At 34.3% G+C, this 20,562-nt stretch overlaps 1 protein-coding gene across 5 annotated transcripts in view; it reads left to right on the top strand.

Annotated features, from left to right (window-relative positions):
• Window positions 1–134: 134 nt before the first annotated feature.
• LOC143242097 (receptor-type tyrosine-protein phosphatase T-like) overlaps window positions 135–20,562 on the top strand; it is a 35,596-nt gene continuing 15,168 nt past the window's right edge. For 2 of the 5 annotated variants that reach the window (XM_076485440.1, XM_076485428.1), the window contains exons 1-7: window positions 135–273; window positions 12,893–13,001; window positions 14,186–14,310; window positions 15,767–15,854; window positions 18,161–18,237; window positions 18,709–18,745; window positions 20,039–20,136. In XM_076485440.1, the coding sequence (XP_076341555.1) occupies window positions 12,950–13,001; window positions 14,186–14,310; window positions 15,767–15,854; window positions 18,161–18,237; window positions 18,709–18,745; window positions 20,039–20,136 (477 nt within the window). In that variant the 5' untranslated portion in view covers window positions 135–273; window positions 12,893–12,949. Of the gene's footprint in view, window positions 274–392; window positions 568–4,751; window positions 4,874–5,709; window positions 5,837–12,892; window positions 13,002–14,185; window positions 14,311–15,766; window positions 15,855–18,160; window positions 18,238–18,708; window positions 18,746–20,038; window positions 20,137–20,562 lie in introns of those variants that run through there. The other 3 variants (XM_076485429.1, XM_076485433.1, XM_076485430.1) reach the window with 3 other exon arrangements.

The following is a 20,562-nucleotide window of genomic DNA, read 5'->3' as shown; positions in this document are numbered from 1 at the left end:
TTTTGTAAATCGAATCTATGACGGCAGGTTAATAAACACCACGATACAACGTGACATTGTAGGGGTTCAGTCATACAAGACTGGGGTCTCTTATTGTAACTAAGGGATGTTAGAGTGGCCCAGAAAATGTTTAGCTCGACTGACACGCCGGATACGGGTGTTGTTGTGCTAGTACCCTTCTTCAATTCGCAGTACGTGAAATAAGAACGCTGGTTCGAGTTCGTGGATTAGGAAGACAGCGTTGCGAGTGATATCAAACTCGTTAAAACACAGGTTAGTTACTTTTAATATACAGTAATATATTTATATGTATATATGCACCCATGTGTTTCACGGGAAGTTATTTTGTGCCAATTTCGGTGGAAAAGAAACTTACGTTTGGTTATTTCCAGCAATCAAATTGTAGTTCAACCAATCAAACTTCGAGTACGGTGTCTGTTATTGTTGCACAGTGTAAAAGAAGAAAAACGAAACAAAACAAAAAACATCATACGTGAACTACTAGTAGCTTTGAAGTAACTATGTATGAACTACAGACACGACTAAGACATTTTTATCAGGCTTCAAGTAAGTTTGTATTGCTTTCAGCGAGAGCACGTTCAGGTGTGTCTGCTGCATTTCTAATTTACTTTAACATATGCCTGCTAGCGTCCAGGTTTTATTAGACATTAAGTGGCTAAACCTATTTATGCAATGTGGATGAAAGTCGATTTGTTACGGTTCGTACATGCGTCTCGATTTACATACACCCAAAACACATAATTCATTTTGTTTTCCTGGATTAATTCCACATTTTAAACAAAACATCTCAGTTTTTGGTTTCAAATACACTGAAAGAAAAAAAACACAACAAACCTCCATGTTGAAAGCAGTGAAGGTATAGGATTTTGTTCTGGTCTAAGCAATTTCAAACTACGAATGTAATGACGATCACGTTGGAGTCTAACTGAATTGTTGGTAGAGGTTGTAAATAGCCTTCTGCGAGTTATGTAGTTTTTATTGTTTTGTTTTGCAGTCAACCTTCAATAATAACACCCTCGTAATTTTGGTCCTTTAACGACAGGTAGCAACGAGTTGAAGCACAGTAGTGTTTGTTTTGAATTTTGCGCAAAGTTTGGTTTGTTTTGAATTTCACGCAACAACTCGAGGGCTATCTGCGCTAACCGTCCCTAATTGAGCAGTGTAAGACTAGAGGGAAGGCAGCTAGTCATCACCACCCACCGCCAACTCTTGGACTACTCTTTTATCAACGAATAGTGAAATTGACCAAAACATTATAACACCACCCACGGCTGACAGGACAAGAATGTTTGGTGTGAGAGGGATTCGAACCTCAGACCCTAAGACTACGAGTCGAACACACTAATCACCTGGCCATACCGGGCATGAAATAGAGTAAGAAACAGTTAGGTGATTGGATTTAATACAGTTGTTTCTGAATTTCGAATTTTGCACAAAGCTACACGAGGATCTGCGCTAGCCGTCCCTAATTTTGCAGTGTAAGACTAGAGGGAATGCAGCTAGTCAACACCACCCACCGCCAATTCTCGGGGGCTATTCTTTTACCGACGAATAGTGGGATTGACCGTCTCATTATAACGCCCGCACGGCTGAAATGGCGAGCATGTTTGGTTTGACGGGGATTCGAAGCCGTGATCCTCGGATTACGAGTCGAATGATTTAACCTCCTGGCCACTCCGGGCCAGGTTTTACTACAGATATAGACAAGGTGCTGTTAATAATTACGACATTAGGACTGTGCTTTTGTCAAGATTTTAGTTCGAGGGGGGATATCTCTAGAATAATATCTCCTATCTCCCCCACAAAAAAAATAAGAAAAACGATCTCACTCCCAGCACATCGTTTGATTTATATTTAACATTTTGCGTACATTTCCCTTCCTGTAAAAAATAATTATGATTTTTAAGAAATAATTTCGATAGGAAAGTCACATTACTGAAATGCTTCAAAGTACAATATAGTAATATCCTGAAATATTGTTTGGAAAATTTGTACGTGTAATATGATATACGTAAATAATAAATATATATAAAATAGAAAAATATAAACACGAAATAGAAAAATTATCTTTGATCTCTTCTCTCTCCCTTTCCACTTTCTTTTTTTTTTTTTACATTACTTGAAAATATTCGGAGTTTTTATCCACCCTTCCGTCTATGATCCTACATTAGAACTACGCCCTTTTGCTGTCATTAAATTTCTATGCTTGCTTACTTTGAAACTAATTTATCTGGAACCGTTATTCTATAATAAATCGAAATAATAAAGGTTTAAAATAAGGCATGTTTTTATATTTTAGCCACTGAAATATCTGGGGTGAAAAAATAACTGAAAGAAATTTAAATTTCAAACGGAGCTAAAATAGGGCAGAAAAAAAATCATAATTTAAAATGAGGAATTTGTTTTGTATCCCTTTTTAACTGTTTTTGAATTTTAAACTTCATAATGTGTGGGATACCACCAACTTTCATAGCTTTAATAAATAATTTCCATTATTATTAACCTGACTACAACTCATTTTAGTTTTTTACTTCCTTGTCGTTATTGTTTCATAATTTACTGTAACTGATCCTCTATAACAGCCGTTTCTTTGTTTCACCCTCTCCCCAGTGGCTCAGTGGCACGTCTGCGGACTTACATACTAAAAACCGGGTTTAGATACCCGTGGTGGGCAGAACACAGATAGCCATTTGTGTAGCTTTGTGCTTAATTCAACAACAACACAATGTTTCACCTTTTCTATTTTTTTGTAACGCTCTCTATCAGTATTAAGAAACTGTCAATACTTTTGTGGTGACGAGAAACCCGATTGAAAATAAACTGTATTTCACACAGTTGATCCTAAAGAAACTAAGAAATTTAAACCAAGGGATATTCATATCATCCAACAGTGCCGAAAAAAAAACATGTTTCCTTAATTTTGTGAAGATAAAACTATCCAAGAATTTGATTCAGTGTACAAATATTATCCATAATTTACAGAAAAAAAAAACCCTACTAAAAGCCATGTTAAACTTGAAATATAAAGAACTAAATGACCTACAGAAACAAAACATGAATCTAGACCATCAACTGGTCTGCAGCATCCAACCAGGCCTTTATAGACTCAAAGGTTAACCTGAAGATGACCTAAAAAGGTCGAAACGTTGTTTTCTACATTATTTAAAAAAAGTGTCAATATGTTCGTTACTGATTAGTCATGTATTGCTGTTTTACAAAAAATCCGACTAGCAAAATACATATATATGTATATACTGTTTCTTGTGTTATGATTACGAACGTATAAAAGTAGCAGTTGGTGAGTCATGTTAAAGGTTTCAGTTTTACAGTGAACAGTCGAAGCACATTATCCTGTGGAAACACTAACAAGCCTCTGTTAAAACATACGAAATCCTACTGCAGGCGTATTGCAGGAAATCAGTATAATATAGAAATAGTTCTAAATTTCACGGAATAAGGTAGCATTGCAAGTTTGAATGTTCACGTGAGTGGATGGATTACGTAAGTTTTTGTTCTTTGTTACGGTGCTTCGGTGATCCATATTGTTGAGGTTTGGCCATGATTTTTTTTATTAATCGTCAATGTACGAGTTTACCCCACGTGCTCGGTTGACGTGTTCAAAGTAGCACACATCGATATACGTGTACTTCACTTGTATATTGTAAAACACCTGTATATTGTGTTTTGGGACACGAAACCATAGCAACAAGGTATAGAATAATCTATAACAGTTACTAGTAGCTCATGCTATATACACACATGTATATTGGGATGGACAAAAAAACGGTCCGCCTTGAAAATGTTGTTAATGTGTTATATATTTTATTAGATAACTGAAAAATATATACAACTATATGTTTTTAGAACGCGTTCGACGAGATCTGTTCAAATATGATCTCAAATCCCAACTTTGACACTGGCTTACATAAACACCTGAATTTTTCATGATTTTAGTTACATTTTCCAATAAAAAGTGTTGTGCACGTGCTGCAGTTTCTTAGCACTTCTTATTACAATTAGCCTGCATGATGATCAAACAACTGCAACAGAAGCAACATGTAATATTGTTTAATATGGAGTGAAACTCAAGTTAATATGCACCATGTTGTGATATAATTTTATATAGAGTGCAACAGATGCACATGTTAATATGTAACATAATTTGATGAACAGTGCGACAGAGACATACGTTAATGTGTCACATGATGTGATATGGTTTGATACGAAGTGCAACGTAAGCACGTGTTGAAATGACATATACCATGGTGTAACTGACGGTCGCAACACTTCGTATAAAATGTTTTCCCTGAAAAAGGTATCAGTACCTGTGTTGGTTTAACAGCTGGTGGTGAACATTTAGAAAACTAAATCGTTAGACAAGTCAAAAGCATTTTTTCTATACAGAAAAAGAAATAATTTAGAAATAAAAAGCTCACGAATACGTCATTCAAAGCATGTTGAAGTGAATTTATACGTCAAACTTGAGAAACAGAGATCAACCTTAATTGTTGCAAAAAACAGCAACAAAGTCTAGTTTTATTTGATGACTAATGCCATTACAAAATCATAAGTTCTGTTTTTGTTTTGTTTTTGAATTTCGCACAAAGCTACACGGCGGCTATGTAAGACTAGTCATCACCACTCACAGCCAACTCTTGGGCTACTCTTTTACAAACGAATAGTGAGATTGACCGTCACTTTAAAACTACCCCACGGCTGAAAGGACGAGCGTGTTTGGTGTGACGGAGATTCGAACTCGCGACTCTCAGGTTACGAGTCGAGTGCCTTAACCACCTGGCCATGCCGAGCCCAAAAACATAAGTACAAGACAGACTGCACCTGTAGTGAATAGGTCAGTCACTTTCGGAAGTTGTCGTACAAATATTTGTTATTATGTTGTATAAAGTAAGTAAAAAATCAATACGGATTTTTCTAAACGAAAATAGTTAATTACGTCACTCTGAAACAGAACTTCTGAAATTCATTCCCTGGATTTCCTATGTATTTTATATATTTTCAAATTGTATATACATTTTATTACCTGTTCTCTTCTGTTTTGTGTATAAAATGTTAACGTTTGGTTGATATGAAGACTAAGCCTCAGTCTACTTCATACTTCGTTTGCATATAAAATGAAGAAATATTTATTGTTTAATAGCCTTCTTAAAATTTAGATGGCTCTAGTTTCGGATTACTGGCACACATAGTACATCCCAAGGTCTGCAACTCCAGGTATCCAATCATCTTCAGGATTTTCAGGATTTTGTGATATTTTTTTCTCAAAGACCTGGATATAACCTAAGTTGATAGTTATCTATAAGATGTTAACTCAAGATAGTTTATAGGTAAAGATAACATAAAAAAAATAGTTTCTTTGTGCTCTTTATTTGTTTTTCTATAAATGTCAAAGAAACTTCAAGCATCACTTGACAAATGTGTTTTTATCATGCTATTAAAGATCAAAGTAGATTTAATTTTTCCATATCAACTAAATTAGATTACAATCAACAAACTCACACCAACATTGCCAAACGTGCGAAGAATAAGAGATGACTTCTTAAAATAGTCATCACGCGATAAAAAGGGAACTTCCATTTGCTATTCCATGAATTTTTCCAAACAACAATAAAAATGCAGGTATGTTACAAACTCAATTACCTGCAGCTGCTCTAAGAGCATCAGCTGTTTGGATGCTTTGTCTACGTAGGCTGTCTATGAGAAGACAAAGACTCTGAAGTTACAGAATGCTAGGTGAAGATGTCTGCTAACTGAAAATATCATCATATTTACCCTAAATTTTTTCAGGCACATTCAGGTAAGTTAGTCAATTTTTCCCATGTAACCTGCATGTAGTTAGCAATATTATTCCAAGCCTTTTGTGGGAAGATTGTATTCTTGTGCTAATATCATACAGTGGAGCGCCGTTAAGCCGCGGTATTTGGGGGGGGGTCAACCTGCTTAACCGCGGCTTAAACCTTTGTGACTGAAAAGCCGAAGTCGCCAACAGCTCCGCCGAGGAGCCTCATCCGGGCCATTGCGTGATCATTATATCAATGTATAGACTATTCAGATACAATTGACAAGTGCCGTTTTAACACAAACGACCAATGCATTGCGATGGTTCGCTTTTCCCTGTAAAATTTCATCTTCCCGTGTTACATGCGGGCCACCATGTCAATATGATATGCTCACTATTAATTCAGAAACTGAAGTGATTTCTATTGGGTTTGTGGCCAATATTTATACAATTCCATAAAAATATCGGATTATCGAATTAAAAATAATACTTTAATTATTGATCACTTTTTTCACGGATTTACCGCGGATTAACTTTAATGTAGGGAGAGGTGTGATTCGGTAACAATGGCGGCCTCCATAAAGCTGACATAGAGAGCGTATAAGGTAGATTAACGGTCGATTTCTCTTGTTATATATTTTATTTATTTCCCAAATTAAAGCAAATCCTTTTTAAATATCCTCTTGAAGGTATAAAGACAAGGAGAGTGTGAGAAACTTTAAAAAGCCAGGTAGTAGATTTAATACATCAAAAATTGTGGGACAAGACTTGCTACAGCGGCTTAAGCGATTTCGCGGTTTACTGGTCCGCGGCTTAATGGCGCTCCACTGTACTTTAGATAAATGCTGCAATGTTTGGGACTGTTTATGTGTTACACCATCCTAGAGTGATAGTCATCATCACTCACTGCCAACTATTGGGCTACTACTGTTTTATCAACGAATAGTGAGATTGACCGTCACATTATGACGCCCCCACAGCTGAAAGGGCGAGTATGTTTGGTGTGACGGGGATTCGAACTCGCGACCCTCGGATTACGAGTTGAGTGCCTTAATCACCTGGCCATGCCAGGCCGCATCACTTATGAACTATAATTACATGTAACTGTTTCGTTCCTTCTTATTCCATAATTGTTATAATATAGCATAAATACTGGATACTATTTGAAATAACACTCGTGCTGTATCTGAATGGATGAGTTTGTTGTGTCTAAAATATTCCCAAAATGACTGAAGGTTTTTATTAACAAATGAAACAGATAAAATACTGTCAAAACTATTGGAGATTCTTTCTGGAAAAGATACGAAATGAGTTACCTGTGCTATGTCCACTATGGGAAATCGAAACACGAATCTTAGCGACGAAACTGTTCAAATTGTACGCAGAGTTAAAATGTGTCGTTGTTTGTGAATGAACGTATTAACAAATACTGTAGAAATACATATGTAAAAACGGCTTGTTTGGGTTGAGAAATTTTTTTACGTAGAGGAGTGAACGACGTTTTGACCTTCTTCGGTTATCGTCAGGTTCACAAAGAAAGAAAGAGGTAACTGACCGGAAGCTGACCACATGTTTGAAAGGGGTTGTGTAATGAGTGTCGGAATGTAGAGGGCGGGCTTAGATGTTTGAATATATAATTTTATTATATTTAATATAGGTATAAAGGCGTTCCTTTATATTGGTTTATTTTGGGTTTAAGTTGTTGTATAAGTAAAGCTTCTCTAATTTTGCGTTTGTTTATGTTTATTTCTTTATTTAGTATTTGAGTGTTTTCTATGGTTATGTTCTTTTTTATGTTCTTTAAATCTATTTTCCATTTTTCTACTTGTTTCTCCAATATAGAAGTCGTGGCAGTTATCACATTGTATTTTATAAATAATGTTGGTGTGATGTTTGTCAGTGTAGTTTTTACATAGTATAGACCTCATTTTTGTGCCTGGTTTTTGAATAAATTTGGTATTAACTGGAATGTCATATTTTGTTACTAGTTTTTGCCAAATGTTGGTTATTTTTCTGCTGATGTCGGGAGTATATGGTATGCAGCAGTATATGGTTTCGTGATTTTTTGATTCGTGAGATATATTTACTTTTGTTGGTTGATTTTGCTTTATGTCTAGGTGTGTGCGTATGATGTTTTCTACGGTTTGTGGAGGAAACTTATCGATGTTGATGAAGTATTGTTTTATTTTGTCTAATTCATCATTAATTTTATCTGGTAAGCATAGTTTTATGGCTGTGTTTATTTGGTTTCTTAGTATGATGAGTTTTTGTTTTGTTTCATGTGCTGAGTCTCAAGGAATGTATAGTCCAGTATGGGTGATTTTTTGGTGGATTTCTGTTTTAAATTGTGTATCGGTTCTTGTAATTTTGAGGTTAAGAAATGATAGTTGATTGCTTTCTTCCTGTTCACAGGTGAAGTTAATGTTGGGATGTATAGAGTTAATGTGATTGAAAAAATTAAGTATGTGTTCTGTAGATCTGAATATCGCAACCGTGTCATCTACATATCTGTACCAGTATAGTGGTGGATGTAATGCTGTGTTAATTGCTTGTGTTTCAACTTGTATCATAAAAATATTGGCTAGAACTGGTGATACTGGGTTGCCCATGCTTAGGCCATTTGATTGTATATAGTTGTGGTTGTTGAACATAAAGTTTGTCTTCATCGTGGTGAATTCTATGAGGGTTGCTAATTGGTTGCTGGGAATGTCTATTGTTGGGTTAGGGTCTCGGATATAGAGTTCTAAGGCTATCTTGCAGGCTTCAGTGGTTGGAACTTCTGTAAAGAAGGATATAACATCGAAACTGGCCACTAAGGCTTAATGATTAAGCTGATTAAGATTAGACTTGAAATTATAAGAGTCTTTGATGAATGAGCTGGCTGATGTTACATATTTGGAGAATGCCCATGCAATGTATTTACCAAGATTGTAATTAAACGATTCATATGTGGACATTATTGGTCGTAATGGACAATCTGGTTTATGAGGTTTGGGGATGCCGTATATCTGTGGTGTGCGTGAGTCGGTTTTACGTAGGTAGGAATAAAGTGTTTGTGAAATTGTGTTGGTTTTTTCATTTTTAGTAGTATTTTGTTCAGTTGTGTCTCGTGTGTCTTTGTTGGATTTGTGTGTATTGGTTTAAATTTGTTAGTGTCTGATAGGATGTTCTTCATTTTTGAATGTATTCATTCGTATTTATTATGACTATAGCGTTACCTTTATCTGCTTTTAGAATTTTTATGTTTTCGTCTTGTTTTAGGTTTTTAATGGAATTAATGTCTCTTTTTGTAAGATTATTTTTTAACTTTCTATTTTGTGAAATTATGTTGATGGTTTTGTGGAAAAAAAAACCCAACAACATCTTAAACGATTTTTTCAAAGAATTTTCTCACAAAACCATCACTCCTCTACGTAAAAAAAAATTTTCTCAACCCAAACGAGCCGTTTTTACATATATATTTCTCTACAAGTGGGTTTTCTCGACATCACTGTAGAAATACAGTATTGGTTTAATATTTTGTTAGCATCTTAAGATTAATATCCTCTAAATAAATAAATAAATAATATTTGTGAATTATAGGTTTTGATGATACAAAGTAAACTAAATTGTTAACTGGTATTTTTAAATATTTGAAGTTTTCAGAAAGATAATTATTCATGATATTAAACTAGAAACGATAAGACGACCCCAGTGGCACAACGTTATGTCTGCAAACTTACAACGCTAGAATTTGGGTTTCGATACGCATGGTGGGCAGAGCACAGATTTCTCATTGTGATTATTTGTGCTTAACTTCAAACAACAATAGAAGCGATACAATAATTAGAGGTTTGGGAAAGATATCTAAACATGATATTAAACTAGAAACGATATAATAATACTAACCGATTACCTTTCTGAAACTAGTAAAAACTATGTTTAATACCAAGAGTCAGATATTTATGAAGCACTGGCTACCTTGTTGGTTTGACCAAACGAGATCATGTGGTCAAAGCGTCGGTCTGTGAATCTGGGAGTACGTGGTTCATGTCCCGCGCAGTAAAACTGTATCCCGCATTTTGAGTGCATTCCAGTTTGACAACACGATTAGAGTAGTCCAAAATTTAGCGGTGTGTACTGCTGAGGATCTGTCTTCCTATTTATCTATTATTTCAAAAGTTTCATCATGAATACGCTGCCTAAATAATTTATCAAAGGTTTAGGAGCATTTTACCTACATGATATAGGGGTCAGAATGAGCTTCTTTCTTAGGTATATAACACTTTTCCTTTGCAATGTACTAAAATTAAAAATTTCGTAAAGAGTTACATTTTTTTTTTTACATTTACGTGAGCCCTAAATATTGTTTAGAAAACACTAACCAGATAAATAACGACACAATAATTTACAATTTCTCGTTTTTATTCCAAAAAAAAGAGATTTTACAGCTCGAGCTTTGAGATTTTATAAAATTTAATCGTTATATTTGTTTATTTTTTCAGCCATTTGTTTTAAATGACGCACAAAGAAAAGTAATATTTCCATAATTCATTTTCCATCTAGAACTGGAAATTGTTATAATTAAACCATCAATGTCGTTAGCTATTAAAACTTAGGTTTGTTTAACGAGAAAAGAGATGAATTTCCATAAGAAGAACTTATCTATACATATATCACTTAGTAGTGAAAATTAATGAGACAATATCCATGTACAAAAATGACACCGTTCTGAAAGTTTCTGTCAGCGAGAAGTGTATGCTCAGTTAATAAGTGTAACAGTCAGCTTCTATACCAGTTTGTTCAGTGCTTCCATATAAACTATAGCATTTTATATTTGGGAATTAATATTTTTAAATATTCTAAGCCGTGCGTGGCCTGGTGATTAGGATGGCAGATTGTGAATCCAATGTTCCAGACATGTTGTTGGTTAAACCCCAAGCTTTTGGCTGTGGATACGTAATAAAAGTGACAGCAAATGCTGTTATTCGATTCAAAACCCCTTTTGATGGTTACCTTCTTTGATCAGTAGCTTTATATTAGGGATGGATGTATTTAAACCCTACGGGTTTCTTACCTAGTAGTATGACTCACATGCGCATAAAATGGCGCTCAAATTGAAAATTACAATCTTGTTTTCAATTAATATTTCTGTCTTATACCGTGTTTCTCCGATAATAAGACCTACCCATAAAATAAGACCTAGTGTGATTTTTGGGGATAGTTTTGATATAAGCCCTACCCTTAAAATAAGCCCTAGTTAAGAGTGGCAGGAAGAGGAAAGAAATAAAAAAAATATTAATTTATTAATTAGTTTAACAGTTAGTTAATTAGTTTGTTTAAGTATTAATCAGTTAGTTTAATAGTTTAATAACAGTTAATTTTGATTACATTGAAAATAGAATGGTGAGAAATGAGTGTGGAAACTTTGTGAAGCCCGGGTTACAAAAGATTGTGACTTGGGTGACAAACTCATGGAACAAAATTACAGACAACTGTATTGCCAACGCGTTACGAGCAGGCTACTTGGATAAGAAATTCTCATTCCATGAAACCTCTATTGCTCAACATGAGAGAGTAGGTGCAAAAATTCTACAAGAAATTGAGTTAAGTGAAAACTCAGCAGGAATTTTAAAAACAGATGATTTGCAAGACATTCCAAAGGATGATGATATGATTGTTTTTGAAAAAATTCCTGTTAATGAGTTTTTTCGTAATTTCTATTTATTTAGAGGTCTTATAATTTTTACTTTGTAACTTCATTTTTTTAATATATCAAAATAAGACATCCCCCGAAAATAAGCCCTAGTGTCATATTTTGGAGTGAAAATTAATATAAGCCCTGTCTTATTTTCGGAGAAACACGGTATACACCAATATTTGCAGTAGTATCTATACATACATCCAGTAACTTCAGTTTCAATTATTTAGCTTGAAACGTTCTAATTGACAGTATATTTAACGACAGTATTGCAACAACTGTGAATTGTGTCAACGAGAAGTTGGTCAAAGGTAAGCAATTGTCAGCTACAATAGTTTCGTAGTTTGTTTTGATTTGGATGTTGTGGAGCTCAAATCTAAAGATTTGGTTAACTGTGTTCTATTCATCACAAGTTTCGAAATTCAATTTAACTCGTTGTAAACTTTCAAACTTACTGTAGAGCCAATGATAGGAGTGGTATATTTAAATAGAGCAAGAACATTAGAACGAAGAAAAACATCACCAGAAATTAATAGAAAATAACTTATTGATTGTCGAAAAAAATAACGAAGCTACAGTTTCAAAACTGGCTTAAATCCATCTTCTTGTCAAAGATCCAGTTAGAGGAAACTAACTTCTGTGAAACACGTCATAAACGTAAGCTATTAACTTTACTAGCACGTATAAGCAAAAACACTGTTGTGCATTTACTACAAGACTCAGAAATGTTCCAAAAAACAGTCACAATAGAAGAAGATATAAAACTTCAGCCCAATGCTGTGTCACCCGTCAAAAAATGTTAACATCACTTGAAAAACCTGTATATAGTGTCCGCTGGAAAGAACATCGTGAAACTAAACGAAACGATAAAGGTCTTAAAAAACTCGATACAAAAATCATAGAAATTAAAACTGAATAAACCGCAAAGGCGAAACGTTGATTTAAATAAAAGTATATATTTTTATATTTATCTGGATTGTAAAGGTAGTTTTTCACTTAACTTTTATCAGAAAGAAACAACAAAATGGTGGTACCAAAATAATTAAAAGAAAAAAAATGCAAACTGTTTTGTCTTTCAGACCATTGGTACTGTAAACGAACTAATATAAATGTCTAACACCACCATAGCTGACGGTGACATGTGTCTAAAAAACAAACCAACAAAAGTAGAGATACAATACAGTGTGCATCTTTAATTGCCATGATACAAACAGCTGTTTAAATTAATACAACAGATTGCTTAAGATAAATTAAGCGGAATAAAAACATAAACGTCATCGCAAAGTAATATTCTGTTGGCTTTATTTATGAAATAAATGGAAAATAATAACAATAACGTCTCCTTGATGTTTTACATATACAGTCTTACAGTCTCTTATTTCTGTTTCTTGCAGGAGCTCATTTTAGATCAAGATAAATGCATCTATGGTTCAAGACAATCTTCAGGGGCTATGACAAAAGAAACAAACAATAACTTGGATGTACCAAGTGCTGAAGTCTCGAGTAAGTAACAGAACTAAACATACTGAGTATTGAATTATCGGGTGAGTAACAGAACCAAACAATAAATTGGACCTACTAAATGTTGAAGTCTACAGTGAGTTATTAGTACCAAACAATAATCTGAATATACCAAGCATTGAAGACTATGGTACGTAACAAAATCAAATAATAATATGAATACAACAAGTATTGAAGTCGCGGGTGAGTAACAAAACCAGACAATAATTTGAATATACCAAGTGTTGAAGTCTTGGGTGAGTAACAAAACCAGACAATAATCTGAATATACCAAGTGTTGAAGTCTCGGGTGAGTGACAAAATCAGACAATAATCTGAATATACCAAGTGTTGAAGTCTTGGGTGAGTAACAAAACCAAACAATAATCTGAATATACCAAGTGTTGAAGTCTTGGGTGAACGACAAAACCAGACAGTAATCTGAATATACCAAGTGTTGAATCTCGGGTGAGTAACAAAACCAGACAATAATCTGAATATTCCAAGTGTTGAAGTCTCGGGTAAGTAACAAAACCAGACAATAATCTGAATATACCAAGTGTTGAAGTCTCGGGTGAGTGACAAAATCAGACAATAATCTGAATATACCAAGTGTTGAAGTCTTGGGTGAGTAACAAAACCAGACAATAATCTGAATATACCAAGTGTTGAAGTCTTGGGTGAATGACAAAACCAGACAATAATCTGAATATACCAAGTGTTGAAGTCTCGGGTGAGTAACAAAACCAGACAATAATCTGAATATACCACTGAATATACCAAGTGTTGAAGTCTCAGGTGAGTAACATTACTCAAGCGTAAGGATACAATATATCACGTGGTCAAACTGAAACACCGTTAAAGGCTGCGACAGGCCAACTTAGAAAGAAAATGTAATTATTTTGTGTCCAATGACAACGTTCACCGTTGTCTAATGAATATATAATAAAAAAAATACCTGGTGGGTACAGAATGGATTTTTCATGGATGTTAATATTGAATATTTGCGTAAAGAAAGAGCTAACACTAAACTGTCAGTTTCCGATATTGTTAAATAAAGACGTGAGTATCGAACTTCATTTCATTTTTTTTAAATCGCTTTCTGTGTAATAAGTGTGTATATATTAATAACGTTTCATTTTAACGTTTCGAAAAATTACATAATAATAAGAATGGTTCTTTATCAGGTTTTCAGATCCAGCATTACGATTCGCCACCTGGTGTGGAGAAACAGCATGTAGTAAAATTAGAGCATCTTGAAATATATGTGAAAACAATGAGTGAAAATGGAGGGTTTGCAGAACAGTATAACGTAAGCAACTTTTTTTTTTTTCCTGCAAAATTGCAGATTTGAGCGTAAATGTCTGTAATTGCAAACAGTTGTAACAATTGTTTGAATATTAAGATGTTTATTGAGCTTACCAAAAAATTAACATACTTCGAAACAATACCTCTGACTGCCGCTAAGATAATTGTCATGATAGACTTCATGTTATTATTCTGCATTTGAAGTCATTCTCTACTTAAAATACAAGTAACAGCACACAGATTTTTCTCCATGTATAACCACAGAAATGTTGACTACCTCTTATCACAAGTAATTTTTCTGTCAATGTATCTTATGTTTAAAATTATCTCAACATAATTATTACAGTAATTGTATATGTTGAATACAGGCCTCGTATGTATTTTGAACAAAACGTAGCAAATTTGTTTCGTGGGGCCCTGCATGGCCAGGTGTTTAAGACACTCGACTCGTAATCTGAGGGTTGCGGGTTCGAATCCCCGTCACACCAAACATGCTCGCCTTTTCAGCCATGGGGGCGTTTATAAAATTACGCTGAATCCCATTATTCGTTAGTAAAAGAGTAGCCCAATAATTGGCGGTGGGTGGTGATGACTAGCTGTCTTCCCTCTAGTCTTACACAGCAAAATTAGGGACAGCTAGCACGATAGCCCTCGAGTAGCTTTGCGCGAAATTCAAAAACAAATTTTTTCGTGCTCTATGAGATCTATAACAAGATCTACTGTTATTGCCACGTTTTGATCAAGTAAAATAAACTTTCGTGATTTCATTGCGTTATTTATTTTTATTTTTCTGTTCTAAAAATATTTATTTTGACCGTATAAACTGTGAGACAAAATCTAACAACGTATATTACTCTAAAGGTTTATTAAATTTCTTGTATTAAATTTATTATCTTTACTCATGAACTGGTGTTTCACATTTGATTTTCCCCTCTTCAGTCTGCGGACTCACGTCGCTAGAAACTAGGTTTCTATAACCGTAGTGGAGAGAGCACAGATAGCTCATTGTGCAGCTTTGTGCTTGATTCCAAACAAAAAAACACATTTCATTTGTATCGTTATGGGGCCTTACAAATCCAATACATGAATTTTAAAAATCTGATTTATTTCATATCTCATCCTTTCAAGAATCGTAACATTACTTATTAATTTCAGGTTTCAGATCAGCAGTTATCAAACGCTTCTTAATTCTAATGAGGAGGTGAACTTAATTGTGTTAAAGTTCAAAGTTTTTATCGTGGATTAATCACCTCTTAGTTTAAATACAGTTCATTATTAATTTTTAAAATTGTTTTCCAACTTAAAATAATTAAAATACATCAGACCTAGTTATGTATACACGTTCGCATGCTACGAAACTTATGCTTGAAACGTGCTGCTTTGGTTTGAAATGTTATAATAAGGTAATTAGAAATTTGAGCATTATATGTAAGTTAATCCACTCAGGGCTGTTATTTCAGATGCTCAAAACAGGGCAGTTAAAAGATTGTACTGCAGGCCTGAAGCTTGAAAACAAGAACAAAAATAGGTACAGCACCCTCCTTCCATGTAAGGATTTCTTTTTTTATTTCTTTTTACACTGCGACAAGAAAACTAACTGAAAGATTATATGGTTTAATTAATGTATTTGTTTATAAAGTTTCGTATATTTAAACCTGTTTGTCGAATATTTGCCCCATTTTGCACACATATAAGAACATGTAAGTTCTGTATGTGTCGGTAGTTTTGCATGAATACCCAAAACGACCAACGAACCACTTGTGGGGAAGTACAGAGAAAATTGACGTCCACTCAAGATATTTTTTTATAGTATCAGACTTAACTGCACTCTATCGGAGCGGGTTGTCATTTTTAACCCCTGATTTAAGTTGTTTACATTCTGAAAAGTTGTTAGTTTATAAAAAAAAACATCTGACAAACGATTTTTCTAATAAGATCTTAAAATAAGTGTTTAGTTGCACGATTTTTTATATTTTTAATTAACGGGTTTAGTTTTTGCTAAAGGTTTACCGTGTGGTAAAACTCTCGATTTTGGAACTACTGCTTTCGAATCGCTACGATATCACAAAGTATCTTCTGACTTTTTAATCGGTGCGTTATAGGTATAACAGTCAAATCCTTAGCGTGGATGATGGGTGCTCACTTTAAGTTAAGCTCTGGATGCGTTATACGTATGACGACCAATTCCGTAACGTGGATGGTAGGTGCTAAGGTGCTGCTTACTGACTTTTTTCCATATGATAGAAATGGCAGCACAAAACCTTTAGAGCTTTGCCATAAGCACCAAACAAAACGGCCAGGCATGGCCAGGTGGTTAAGGTACTCGACTTGTATTCCGAGGGTCGCGGGTTGAAATCCCCGTCACACCAAATACGCTCGCCCCTTCAGCCGTGGGGGTGTTATAATGTGACTGTCAATCTCACTATTCGTTGGTAAAAGAGTAGCCCAAAAGCTGGTGGTGGGTGCTGATGACTAGCTACCTTCCCTCTAGTCTTACACTGCTAAATTAGGGACGGCTAGCGCAGATAGCCTTCGTGTAGCTTTGCGCGAAATTCAAAAAACAAACAAAACAAAATTATTATTAAAATAGGCACTACCACTATAATGGCTGTGCTATTTTGAATTTTCCATAACATGCAGTAATAACCTATTAGAACTTAATCGTTAAACAGTATTGAATATTCAGAGAAACGTGAACAATTTCAACATTGACTAGCATTCATTCTTATAACTATTTTCGTTATTTGTTTGTAGTTAAGTACGAAGATATTCAATGAGCTATGCATGCAATGCCCACCACGGATATCGAAACCCGTATTTTAATGTTATAACTTTCCGCTCAGCCACAAGGGATCAGATTTGTAGTCCTGGAAAGCTTATTGGCTCGTAATTATAAATAATTTCGTTAGAAGAGTAACCTAACTTGATAAATCAAGTGTGTGTGTTTTCTTATAGCAAAGCCGCATCGGACTATCTGCTGAACCAACCGAGGGGGAGGACAAAAATGAATCTTATAAACTAACGGATCTAATTCTGTATCACGAACATGCTAAAAGTTATAACGTTATAAATTAATACGCTGGGAAACTAAAAACCTATAATAATATAGAATGTACTGGTTAATTATTACATTTGTTTGTTTTAGCGCAAGGCTACACGATAGGCCATTTGTGCACTGTCTACCAAGAAGAATTTGATCCTGGATTTTAGTGTTCGAAGTCCTTAGACTTACCTCTAGCCCACCGGGGGAACTCATTCACAAAACAAGGCGATTACAGACCACCTACTGATATTAAGCGTGTTTAATAAATGTTTTCCAAAAATACCTCGTCGTAGTGTCCGAGCCATCCTTATAACTTCTAAATTTCAACCTAGAATCCACTGAATAACATCTTTAGTTATTTATATGAATATTACTGTAGTGGGCATATAAGATAGCATCCTCATGGAGTAGTTTTAACTGTCTTTAATCAGTTTCCTCCCACAACCGTGCGTCTTGATGGAGTAGTTTCAGCTGTCTTTAATCAATTTCCTCCCACAACCGTGCGTCTTCATGGAGTAGTTTTAACTGTCTTTAATCAGTTCCCCTCACACAACTGTCTTGGTAACTGTTTTACTTTTCCGATTTGTTATTTTCTCATGATCTAAACTTTTTACCGTCATTTATTAATAATGTGCCATTAATTTCAAATGACCTTTGCTTAAAAAGTGGATGTTTTTTAATAATTACCATCAAGATCGCACGGTGCTTTAGTCAAACGGTTATTGTGACTTACAAACATTGTTTGTTAATTAAAATCTCTACAAGTCTGAAAGTCTTTATCTTACTCTGTCTGATTTTTTCCTCATTTCAGACGACGAAACAAGGGTGGTTTTAAATCGCCTTAAAAATGATCCGAATTCAGACTATATTAATGCCAACTACACCGACGTAAGTATTGTAGGCTAACAAATTAATAATAGGGTTAAATATACAATACGTTCCAGAGTGACTCTTTTAGCAAAATGCTTCTTTGCTAACATGCGTTTCAGCTGATAATTCCGGGGCATTAAATGCTCAAAAAAGCATTTCGTTAGATAATTATGTGATGAACGTTAAGACAAATCGATATACATCTCTAATTAAAATCATAACGTAAAATTAAAATGTGAAAAATATAAAACATTGGAACATTAATATAATATTGTCTTCCCACATAAATAATTCTCTAGATTCTGTGCCTGACGTGTGTGTGTATACATTTATATATTTTCTGACTATATGATAATACAAGTTAGTGTATGTATAAACTAATATATTTCCAGTCTCCATATACAAATTAATCTTGAAATTCACCCGTTGCTCTTGTGTATCTGAGATCGAATTTTGATTTTCACAAGTTTCACGTTTTTTCTTTGCTAGGGTTATAACGCACCAAAAGCGTACATATGCACTCAGGGTAAGTACAATAATACCTACAGTAAGATGTTTCTATGTTCGAAAAAAGAATTAGAATATTCACACATTTAATAATTTATTGCTGTTCATCAGTTAATTTTCGTACTAAATTCCGCTAGATATTAAGTAGGAAATTGATATATTGACGTTTTACGTGCTAGTTTCTTGTTTTACAAGCGAATTTTTAGAGAGAAAATTTTTTTCATGACGACATACGGAATTAGATCAATTTACGTCTAATTAATATTTCACCAGATAAGTTGTCCTTTTTCATTAAAACAGCTTTAAATGTTAAATATATTTTATACCAAGTTGATTTTTGGTGATTATTGCTTAGACGTTTGCCATAACAAGTTCTACTAAAATTTATATCAAAATGCGAATTTAAACCAAAGCTCAAAACATAATCAATGGACAAATTTTTAGGAGGCTTAACTCGCAATCTGAGGGTTGTGGGTTTGAATCCGTGTCCCACCAAAATTGTTCGCCCTTTCAGTCGTGGAGGCTTTATATTGTGACGGTCAACCCCACTATTCGTCAGTGAAGATGGACAAACAGATAAAACGTTGACTAAACAAAGAGTTCAATTTTCTTTTTATTCTGTCTAAAACGTAACTTTATCGTATGTGAAAGAACTAATGATAAACTTTTGTTAAATGTAAAACGTGTTTTAAAACTTATGTTTATTTATAACGAATTATCCTCGAAATAGAAATACTTGTTTTTATCGTTTGGAGTCTATAGTCTTTCTTTAATTTTATTTTCATCAATAACAGTGTTTCCCGCTGGTACAGCAGTAAGTCTACAGATTTATGACACGAAAATCAGGCGTTCGATTCCTCTCCGTAAAGTCAGCAGATCACCTGCTGTAACTTTGTTATAACAAACACACACATCAGTAATAGTAATAATATTTTCCAACGTATCTATTATTTTTTATTACTTGTTTTTCGCATAAAGAGTATTTTGCAATGTTAGCTTGGCGTATGGGTTCGAGAACTATCCTAAACTAGTTGTACGTTATGAGATATCATTGGGATTACGGCCGAAAATCTCTAAAAGCGAAGGTACCCAACTGAAGAAACGATGTATTGTAATTTTTATAATTAACAACGTAAGAACAGTATATTTAATTAGCTCTAGTCGTGAACAGATTGATATTTAGTTCTGATCAAATTAATTGATTTGATTCGATCAGAACTTAATATTGATTTCAATCCAGTTAAAAGTTCGAAATTTAATAAAGTATTTGAAAGTCTGAAGATATTTACAGCGTGAACTTTTTGTAATGTAGGACCTCTAGAGAACACTGTTTCCGATTTCTGGAGACTTGTTTGGCAAAGTAAAATCTGCAAAATCATCATGACTTGTAACACGATTGAGGAAAGTAAGGTAAGTAAGGTAGTTGCTGAGAAATACGTTGTTGTCATTTTCAAATAATGTCGAACCGTTTTCTTGTAAGAAGTACAGCTACTTCCATGTACGAACGTTCTGAGAGATTTATAGTTTTAAAATGAATATTCTATTACTGATGTTTACAAAAGTAAGTGATGCTTAGCGCGTAATTAACACTGCAGAAGCCAGTGCTAAAACTCAAACCTTAACAAATTAACTCAAACAAATGAAAATCATACTTTCTGAAAATGGTGGATTTAACTCGGTATGGGAGATTTTACTCTGATGCAGAAACCACTAAGAAAACGTGTATTATATTTTAAGACCGTAATAGAACCTGAAAAATCAATATGCTAACAATATACAGGACAATTTATCTCTTTTGAGAAACCTATAGCTAAGTTATTCTTTCTTGATGACGAG

This window comes from Tachypleus tridentatus, chromosome 2 (genome assembly GCF_004210375.1).
Source record: "Tachypleus tridentatus isolate NWPU-2018 chromosome 2, ASM421037v1, whole genome shotgun sequence".
Lineage (NCBI taxonomy): Eukaryota > Metazoa > Arthropoda > Merostomata > Xiphosura > Limulidae > Tachypleus > Tachypleus tridentatus.
This window is presented reverse-complemented; position numbering and strand designations above follow the sequence as displayed.